The following is a 10783-nucleotide window of genomic DNA, read 5'->3' as shown; positions in this document are numbered from 1 at the left end:
AAGAATGACTCAAACTACACACACAAGCATAATGCACATAAACATGGTAGGAGATAGCAAAAGCTTATGAGGATAGAGATGGTAACAAGATTTCACACACACATCATAGAGAGAGAGAGGGAGAGGGAGAGGGAGAGAGAAAAAAAAAATTTGCACAAGAATGGCTCAAAATCATAGCCCCCAAACTCCACAGCACACTCTTGGACTTGGGTATTTGATAGTTTACTAAATTAAAGTAGTGCCAAAAATTAGAGGCCCCTCTTTTAAACTAAAGTGTACTTGTGGTTATTGCCATTTATTGCATGAACTATAAGGGGTTGTTTCTCACCAGTTATTGCCTACAATGTACAAAGTGAGCGTTGTAGGTTTATTGGGCATAAATAAACTATTTAAGGGACACTTGTACTAAAAGGAAATGGATGAGATGGCTTTATTGAATCTATTGGCTTGAATCCACCGAAATGTTCTCCTCAATTTCCCGTATTCCAATCTACACAACATAGCTCCTCATTAGATAAAAAACTAAAGACAGCAATAGTAATTGACCACTACAAGCCCAGCTATTTCAATTGTCATGCTTGCCACATACATCAACAAGGTTGACCAATATCGTACCATAGGCTCTGTGCAACTAGGTCATAACCTATTTAGGACCGAGTAGAACAAGAGCTATGATTATGTTTGCTTCTCTTTTTCATGACAATTAGAAAGGGCAAGAGCCATCTCTCGTGGTGAGATTAGTCCTTACATAGGTGCTGATCTTTGTGTTGTGTAGTTATGAAAATATGTGGAATGCATATAAATGCGCTTGCGTTTCTAGCATTGGAAACCAATTCACTAGCGTTATTTCAAAGTTTATAGCTCTCTTTACAAAGGAGTTGGAGAATAGTAGACACTGTGTATTTTACCATGTGTAAAACGTCTTCACATTAAAAAACATGGACCATTGATCAAGTGCATTGTTTATGTTCATTTAAGCCTTGTTGTTCAAGGTTAGGAGCCATGGTTGTTTCACATGTTGAAACATTTAGTGGGATAATCCTAGACTAAGTCATCTCGTATTATAGCTAACAAAACCTCTCTAGTAAAAGCCATCACATTAAGGAAGTGTAGTATGACACAGAGATGTATAAGCAACAAGGTATACATTGTTTTGTTTACCATCGATTGATTGGTTATTTAGTACTATATTCTTTGTCTCGAGTTCTTTTGGTGTAATGGGATGTCACAATTACCTACGAACATATACTACTTTTATATTTCATGTAGTTTCTTATGTGACATTCTCGTAAGTTCTCAAGTTTCTCAAATAGAATGCATGGTATGTTAAACTCCTCCTTCAGACTCATTCTAAACGAAAGCTTATATGGCTTGAGATACCTTGAGTATAAGAGAAAAAATTACGCATTCTTCTCATAGAACATCTCAAAATTGAGAGTGGCTTTCTCATATCTCAAATCCTTCTAATTGCATCAAGGTCCTGCTACATGGATTTTGCATAAATTGACTTTTAATAGCCAGTGCATAACTCAAAGTTGGTCTTGTAATTGTCAAGTATATGAGACTTTCAACCATCTTGTGATATATAGTAACTCCTAAATATAATGTCCATTCTCAAACAACATCACACTTTCATCAACATGATGTCATGCCATACTTCTCAAGCATATCCAAGTTGCGTTTGTACTATCCAAATTTCTCACATGGTATCAATGATTTAAATCCCCAAAAAGTACCTCAACTCACCAAGATCCTTCGTGTCAAATTTTCCTTGACAGCCACAATCTCCTCGTCATGAATTCTTGTGAGAATCAAGTCATCAACAGAGTGACAATCACAACAATCTCTCCATCGATATGCTTCACAAATAAAGAATGATCTGCAATAGCTCGCTTGAATCCTACCTTCTTCAAGAACGTGGTTCTCTTTTCACACTACGATTTAGGTGCCCCCTTTGAGCCATATAATGCCTTCTTTAGTCTACACACATAATCTAAAAATTATGGTTGCTCATAATCGTCTGGCTGTATCATATAAACTTCTTCTTCCAAGTCACCATTGCAACTTCCACCTAAACATACTCGCCATGGCTATCACCAATTCAAATTTTGTCATCTTTGCAATTGGACTAAATGTCTCATCATAATCAACACCTTTTGTTTGTGCATAACCTTTAGCAACTAGCCTTTCTTTGTATCTCTCCACGCCATCATCTTACTTGTACTTCACTTTGAGACAATCTCTTTCTCATCTATCCTCATATACACCTAGGAGGCATAGGACAAAGGAGGGACAAAGCCCACAAATTGCAACAACTACCTTGGCCACCCTCATGCTTGGACCATAGCCAGGACTCAATATCTACTTTCCAATGGTTTTCCCTTGGTTCCTGGTTGAGCTATACCACCACTATTGGTGGTCCAAGTGCTACATGACATCGGTGTTGTCTTGATCATATGATGCATATCATGTGTAGTGCTTAGACACTCTCTAGACCTCCACGGTGGGTCCCAAACTCGAGCTCCTTTCCTCCTCTTTCCTTGGTCATGGCATAGACTATGGTGACCTCCTGACCGCCGCGAAACACAGACTCTTTGACACAACAAGCTCTCTCTCTCTCTCTCTCTCTATGTGCATCCATAATTTCTAAATTGATATAAATAGAAAAGTCAGCTTATCTTATTTTGCAAATACAAGGGACACCTATAAGGTGACCATCGTGTTCCACTCCACAAATATTTTCCAAGCAAGGAATCGGTGAACATTGTCCACCACTTTCCATAACTCCTAATTCTATGAGTCATTGAAGAATTCCTTTTTGCATAGCTTCTTGGCCACTGTCTTGATGGTGTTGCTTTCCCTTGTGAGCTCCATGCACATGCGGCACCAATCACTCTCCACCTTCTCCTCCAGATCATGCAAAAAGGAATGAACATTCAAAACAAAGTGGCAAAGAAACATTTCTTGAGAACCCAATATTTAATCTCTCTTTCAATGCACATGTTCTCAAAGGTGTAATAGCCTCTCTTCGCAGCTTTCAAGCATCATGTATCACAGTCATTCCATTTATGACTGGCCAAAACTCGAAGGCCAAGGTATTCACCGGTACTCAAAGTTCTCCACCAATTTAAGGGCTCTTTATTGTAAAAATTGTATGGATTCTCCTTGTTCAAAGTTTTCACAAGAATAATCTTTGTTTTGGACCATCACAACCAACCCACAATGCAAGAAAAAGTTTTTGGAGGCAATCATAAGCTTTTGTCCAATTGAAGTGTGGGACAAAAGCACTACATCACTTGCATAGAACAAAAGCATGATCGCTGCATTAACCTATTCGATGCCTTCTTGTTGCAAAAACTCAAGTACCATGTGTTCCAATTCATTGATGAGTATCCCAAAGAGAGTCATTGAGAGTGGGCATCCTTGCTTGACACCAATAGTGCTTGTGAATTTTTTTGAAATTCCCTCTCCTATACACTATCTACATATCACCTTATTGTAAATATGAGAAGCCACATGCATATATTCACTTGGCAATTAGAATTCCTCCATATGTCTCCAAAGATTCTCAATGGAAACCATATAAAAAGCTTTTTTGAAGTCCACAAAGCAACAATAGAATCCTTTACCTTTTAAGTGGATTTCCTCCATGAGAACGCAAAGGGTGAAAAGGTCATCAATGGTGCTAAAATGTTTTTGAAAATCCGCTTGTCCATAGGCACATTTGTCATTCTTTTGATCCCATTCACTTATATTCATTTCCATGACACATGCAAATAACTTTTCCATAAGAGAGCCAACCATTATAGTCCGGTAGGTGTCTAAATTGTTCATATCTCCCCATTTTGTTCAAAGTTTTGATCCAATTTCTACTCCAATCATGAGGCATTCCATGTCGAAGTGCAAGGTTAAACATATCACGTATCCAACAATGTGTTTCCTTGCTTGTCTATTTCAGCATTTTGGGCACTCATATAGATTCTTGAAATGCATTTATATATCCATGAGAGTTTAACTCACCAAAAATCTCAACATGCTTTCCCTTTATATTTCTCCAAAATTTACCATGTGGTTATGCCTTTTCTTGAGCTTGGAAAAATTGTGAATTGAATTCTCACCTTCTTTGCTTGTTTTGGAAAAGTGCTTTGTATGCATGTAGATCTTTTTGATAGTCCTTTTTATCTTTGTTTGCATCTAAGCTCATAGGGTACTTTCGTGCTTCTTTACATTCATATGAAACCATTTCTTCCCTGAGCTACCTTTATTGATGCCTTTGCAAGACATGTGCTTCATGGCAAAACATTCCTCCAAACAAGAGAAAATGAGTTGCTTGAAAATTTACCACTTACATCCTAGTGTTGAATCATTTGGGAGCTTTGTCTTTCGTAACATTTTCTCAACCACATCAATATACATAAGCTCCCGCTTGAAGTCTATACACAAAGATGACTATCCCACACTATGGTTGCCGTTTATATGCTTGGGTGTTTTGTACATTTGAGATAAATATATAAAATTTTATGATCCAATTTTGTATGCCATTGGCCGAGTGAAAACATGTGTGTGTGTGTGTGTGTGTGTGTGTGTGAGAGAGAGAGAGAGAGAGAGAGAGAGAGAGAGAGAGAGAGAGAGAGAGAGAGAGAGAGAGAGAGAGCAATGTGTGAGACAAAGGAAATAATTTTGTGGATACTTAGTAAGTATGGATTTTTGTGCAAACTAAATAATTTTATTCATAGACAATGATACGCAATCATGTCTTGTTTTTATCTATTTTGTCCATCAAAAGATAGAAATTCTGGATAATTTATCCTGAATTCTCTTGCTCTCTATCTCTCAATTGGATAAAAGAAGAATTGTAAATGACAACAACATAAGAGTTTGAGAAATCCATACATATCTATTGTACCATATACATCATGGTTGGGGTTGCTTGGGCATGGGGGGATTTTTTTTTTGGGGGGGGGGAGGGGGGGACGGGGAGGCCCATAATGCTTGCATCAGAAAAAGGCTTTGCTAATGGTAGGTGGTATGGCTCTAGGAATTGGTGCTGGCCAATCCATGAACACACACTGCAGTGGCCTTGATGCACCACGAAGTAGCCATGGTGGCCTTGATGATACTAATGGGTCAATAGTGGACTAAATGGTTGAAAAGGATGTGGTTGGACTTGAGGATGAGAGGCTGATGGCTCCATCCACTCATTGCCTAGCTCAAAGACTATGCCAAACTTTGTGGGGATGCACTACATAGGATCAACATGTGCCCAAAACACTCTGATGTCCAATGCGATCCTCATGTAGTGCCTTTAAAATGGCAGGCACTAAGATAAAGGCCACCACAACCATAAAATTAATTCATGACAATGCTACCCACTCATGTAAACATACTAAGTAGCCACCTACCCTCATAGAGAGGTTTGTGTTGGGCAAGTAGGTGCTCTTTGCAATGATGTGGTATAACACTTTCTATTGGATCTTTTCGAGTTTTTGTACAAACCAACTTAAGTTGTTTATTAAGAACTTGCTATGGCCTATTAGGTATGAACAATTTCCAAGTGTCAGCATTGCTTAGTGGGTCATCACTTTAATAACCTTGTAGGGTGTTCTTGGGCTCATAGATCTTGCTTTTCATTGTCAATTCCTTCTAGGGACTATGGGGAAACCTAGTGTCCATGGTCTCCTCTTGGGTGTAAGCCTTGGAAGGAGTTTCTTGTGGCCAAGATTTAGGTTTGAGTTTTGTAGTAAGAGGCCCGTGGTGCTCCTAGAATCGATGCATTTTCCTAGAGTATATAGCATCAGCTTGCAAGGTCAAAAGACATATCTTCCTTGAGCTTGTTGATGATTTGGGAAAGGTTTGTAACCTAGACCTCTTTTGCAAAAACCTTCTTGCATGGAGGAGAGACTTTGCTAACCTCTAATTTGAAACCCCTTACTATGAAGCATACAAGGTCAAATGCTACAACATTGGCCATATGTAGCTTTTTTGTCTGTTAGCTGCTCAGCTAACAGACATGCTCAAATGCTAACCTATAATGTAATTTCCTATTTTTTCAACCAATCTAGATATTTATAGCCAAAAGCTTTGTACTTTATTGATTTTTGAAGCAAGTGTATATTTGATTATGTAATCCTGAGCCTGTCTAAGAGGGGCTATAGGCTTCTAGATTGTATCACTAACTCTATAGGCTGAGAAGGAATTGACAGTTCACTCATTTTTGACCTAAAAACCTTATGGCAAGGTATAAAATCTAACTTTTGTAATATTTTTGTATGTTCACTTTGGATAAAGACTATATGTGCGATTATAGAGAGCTCTGTGTATTCTCCCTCTTTCTTCTTAAGTTTATAACTCTCTCACAAGTGGTCTATTTAGAGCAGCGTCCATTCCATTGCGTTCATATGTGAAAGCTCTACGCGACATTGTAAGTTTCTTGCGATAAATATGTGGTTTTGTTGTGACCAATTTCCTTCTAGATCTGCTCATAACTCTCATTTTACACATTCAAATTGCATCTTATGCATAGGAAGGCTACTAGGACAGCATTGCTAAGCTACTAGAAAAGCTACGATGGACCAAAAATACTTAGGTCAAATTTTTCCTATAGATAATAATCGCATTTTTTGCAAGTGGTTGAAAGGGTGATTTGAGACCATAGGAATGTGTCTTTATTCATTGCCCATCCTTCTTATAAGTTTGGTCACATTTGGACTTCTTTTGCTTGGTGAATCGATGAGATTTGCTTGTAGTGTTACGACTAGTATTTGCTGACTGACATGCAGTTGAGTGTTGCTTTGAATAAGTATGGATTGAATGTGTTTTCCAAGAGACTGACAACCTCTTGTAGCCTCCATGCACTAGTCGGATTGAGTCCGTCCCATGGTATGACATTCATGCCCGTGGTTCTCAGTATCACTACAATAAGTTAGCGAGGCTTGGAAAGTAGACGGCCCCACATTTTGGCACCTTGTCCCTGTTGTCAGGGACAAGGTGACCTAAACTAAAGAAAACCTCAGTGCTCAAGTAATATTGTCCAAAAACTTTCTCTAGGTTTAACTAAAGTCATAAATCAACTTTTAGAAACCGCAAGGTTGAGATGCGTCTATTTTAACTGTGTAGAGGTGACTTGGAGTAGTCGTGCTTGCTGAGGACCTATTAAGCTTAGATTAAGTTGTTTTCAAGTGGTTGGCACATTAAGATATGTCAAAGTCTGAAGGTTGACACTCTTTTTATCAGAAAAACAAGAAAAAAACCTAGTGTTTGTGGACACTTTCCACTACCTATTGCTGATTTGACTAGGAGTAGGGTAAGTAGATGTTAAGATGATTTTTCAACCTATCTCACCCTCTGAAGTGTCATTAGTGGGCTGCTTTGCGAAAATTCAAAGATTTCATGTTTTGAATTCATCAAGTAAGCTCCAAAGACCAAAAATCAGTATTTTTGGTCACAATTGGTCTTGGAAAGGATGTGGAAAAGGGGGATTTAATATTTGCGAGCTTTTGTTTTTGAGCTTTTGTAATTGAAACATTATTTTCAAGCTTATTAATACTCGTATTCCCTGAAAGATATCTTCAAATATTAGTTTGGCACGAGAAAAATCTACATTAGATTGTGCATTTCTTCAATCACCAAACAATCAAATGTAACATGCATGCATGTCTTTGCTTGTGGGAATGTATGCTCATGCACATCTCTTATTAGCCTGAAATGTAACTTTAAAAAAAGCAACATTTATAATTATATTTGATTGAACATCATATTTTAAAGAATAACAAACAACATACCTGCCATAGTTTCAAAGTAACTTAACAAATCAACTCAAGAAACCTCAAAACCAAACTAGATTCTCATTAATAATATGATATGCATATCATACCACATAGCGAACCTCCAATCACATAATCAAATCACATGGCCACCATAATGCCATATACAAATCATGTGGCCACCTAAACTTTAAGTGTTGAGAAGTGTTGAAGTGTTTACTCTCTAGTAAGCTCTATCTCTTGCTTTGGGATTACACGCACTGAATAGTCAAATGTGGGTAAACATGTAGCAGCTCAGAGTAGATGGAATGTGGTTCATGCTCAACAATCATTACATGCAATGGCCATTAAAGCCAAAGAAAAAATGGTTTCACCTATGAATGTAGAGGAAATTGCCCAGGCCAAGAAGATACTTAGAAAGCAAGAGGGACTCAATGTAAAAATGGTTGGAATGTTATGTAGAATCAGGGAGTTAGCTGATGTTCATGATTTGTTTAAAACCTTCTTAAGGAGACTAAAATCCAAAAGGACTAGCGAGCCTTTGACCAAGCTGGTGATGGAAGATGGGTCTATGATAATTGAGTGCCATGAGCGTATACATTCATGTGTTAAACATAGTTGAGTCGAAGACAAGGTTAGATTACGATGATAAAATACATTAGATTGTAAGTGGAGTTCACAGAGTATTCAAGAATGTATCAGATTTGTGAATAAACATGTAGCGGCTCAGAGTAGATGGAATGTGATTCATGCTCAACAATGCTTACATGTAATGGCCATTAAAACCAAAGAAAAATATGGTGTCCCTTGCAAATGTTGTAGTGGAAATTGCCCAAGTCATAAGTGTGCCTAGAGAGCATGAGCGGGCTAATGTACTAGAGGCTGGAATGGTCAAGAGCGGGTTAATGTTAGCTGATGTTCAGGATTCCTTTAAAACCTTCTTAAGGAGACTAAAGTCCAAAAGGAATAGCAAACCTTTGACCAAAGTGGTGATGGAAGTTGGGTCTAATGGTAATTGAGCGCGAGCATATGCATTCATATGTTATAAACATAGAACTTGAGAGCTCAAGAAAAGGTTAAATTATGGTGATATAATACCTCAGATTGTAGGTTGATTGTTAACACCTTCAAAGGAAGACCCTTGACTCTTAGTTACATACGGCCCTAAGTAGAAGTGTCATATGAGGACACCAGCAAATACTCTCAAGTCAAATACTATCACGTCCCATTAGATAGTACATGGGCCCCATGGCTAATACTTGCTCATGTGCTCCAAGGTGAGGTGCATTATAAGGCCACTAAAGAGAAAGCATGCGTGATTGATTTAGTCAAAGCTACCATTTAAGCTATGAAGTTGGAGGGATTGTGTGTTGACATGGCAGTATAAAATGCAAATTTGGCAGTACAAGTCAGCAATGCCAGTAGCGTTAATCTTCTTCAATGCTACCCTCAGCCAAGTACTGTGACATAGCCTCCTCTCTCGCTCGTGGAACAGATCAAGTACGTACATGTGTAGATATTTTGCATGGCGGCTGCTTATATTGATTTTTTCTTATATCGTTGGCTACTGCAGGTACCCAAACTAATTAACTCATTGCAAGCTCTAGCCAAGTCCTGATTGTCAAACTGGTCAAACACACTTTGGGCCTCTGGACGCTTACCACAACTGGCATACATATCCATCAAAGTAGTGCCAAGAGCCATGTTACTTTCCATCACACCCTCTTTTACAATCTGTAAAAGCGTCATTATACCTTCGTCTGAGGTTCCAATGCTACCACAAACTTTTAAAACACATTTAAAGGTCACCGCATTTGAATAGCAGCCTCCCAGGTGCATGTTTTTGAAATAGTCAATTGCTTCCTGACCTTGACCATTTTGTGCATACCCTGTGATCAAAGTAGTCCAAGAAATCAGCTTTTGCTCTAGAAGCTTATCAAATAGCTCTGTGCCTTCCCATGGGAAGCAACCACATTTGGCATACATATCTACCAAACAATGTAGTGCCAACGACAACCTCGTCTTGAATAGACACATCTCTTGTAATACGAGTATGTATTTCCTTACCCTTTTCTAAATTTCCGTTGTTACCACATGCCTTTAGAGTACTTGCATAGGTAATTGTATTCGAAGCATACCTTGCATGTCACACTTGTTCAAAGAAACAAAACACTTCCTCACTATGCCCATGTCAAGCATATCCCAAAATAAGAGCATTCCAAGAGACAACATATTGCATTAGAAGCGAGCGAAACAGTTCTTGTGCCTTTTCAAGCATACCAAACTTCACTTACATGTCTATTAATGCATTGGAAAGTGCAATGTGTTTTTCAAGCAACCCCTCTGCAACACTCTCAACATGTAACTCCTGGCCCTTATCTATTGCTTCGATGGAAATGCAAGCTTTCACTATACAAAGGAAGGTGATTGCATTTGGAGAGAAGCCGTCAGCTTTCATTCTTTCAAACCAAAGAAAGGTCTCCATGGCATACCATGTTGAGCATACCCTACAGTAAGAGCATTCCAAGATAACACGTTTCACACTTGAAGCCCGTCAAGCACATCTTGTTCTTTTGCAAGGGCACCACACTTAGCATACATGTTAACTACAGAACTGCCAACAAGCATGTTATTCTCGAGCGATCTGCATGCATTTGGCTGCTTGTAAGGAAATCCCAGACCTTGGCAACGGACTTGAGTGCCACCATAATTGCAACAGGTTTATAAGTCTACTAGTGTTGAAATTTGAAGAGTCCTTAGTGCACTCTTGTTCCTCTTCCTCTTCTTCCCCTTTTGAATGTGAGTTGGACATCCCAGGTGTCCCCCCCATCATCGCCTCGATGATGGGGGGTTTTGCCCCCCATCATCCATTGGGGCCCTTCTTCTAGGTGGATGATGGGGGGCAGAACCCCCCATCATCGAGGTAGTAATGGGGGGATCTGCCCCCCATAACCCTTTATCCAGATAGGTTATGGGGGACCTCTGCCACCCCTTCTTCTAGGTGGTTGATGAGGGAGATG

At 39.0% G+C, this 10783-nt stretch overlaps 1 protein-coding gene across 1 annotated transcript; it reads right to left on the bottom strand.

Annotated features, from left to right (window-relative positions):
• Positions 1–9299: 9299 nt before the first annotated feature.
• Positions 9300–10471, bottom strand: LOC147434842 (putative pentatricopeptide repeat-containing protein At1g56570). The gene is made up of 4 exons (XM_086489690.1): positions 10374–10471; positions 10058–10270; positions 9756–9901; positions 9300–9652 (listed from the first exon to the last, which is right to left on the bottom strand). The coding sequence occupies exons 1-4, from the start codon at positions 10469–10471 to the stop codon at positions 9300–9302; spliced, it is 810 nt and encodes a 269-aa protein (XP_086345816.1).
• Positions 10472–10783: the final 312 nt, after the last annotated feature.

Source organism: Adiantum capillus-veneris, chromosome 19 (assembly GCF_014529385.1).
Source record: "Adiantum capillus-veneris isolate H3 chromosome 19, ASM1452938v2, whole genome shotgun sequence".
Lineage (NCBI taxonomy): Eukaryota > Viridiplantae > Streptophyta > Polypodiopsida > Polypodiales > Pteridaceae > Adiantum > Adiantum capillus-veneris.
Note: the sequence above shows the minus strand (reverse complement) of the source record. Positions and strands in the feature narration are given on the sequence as shown.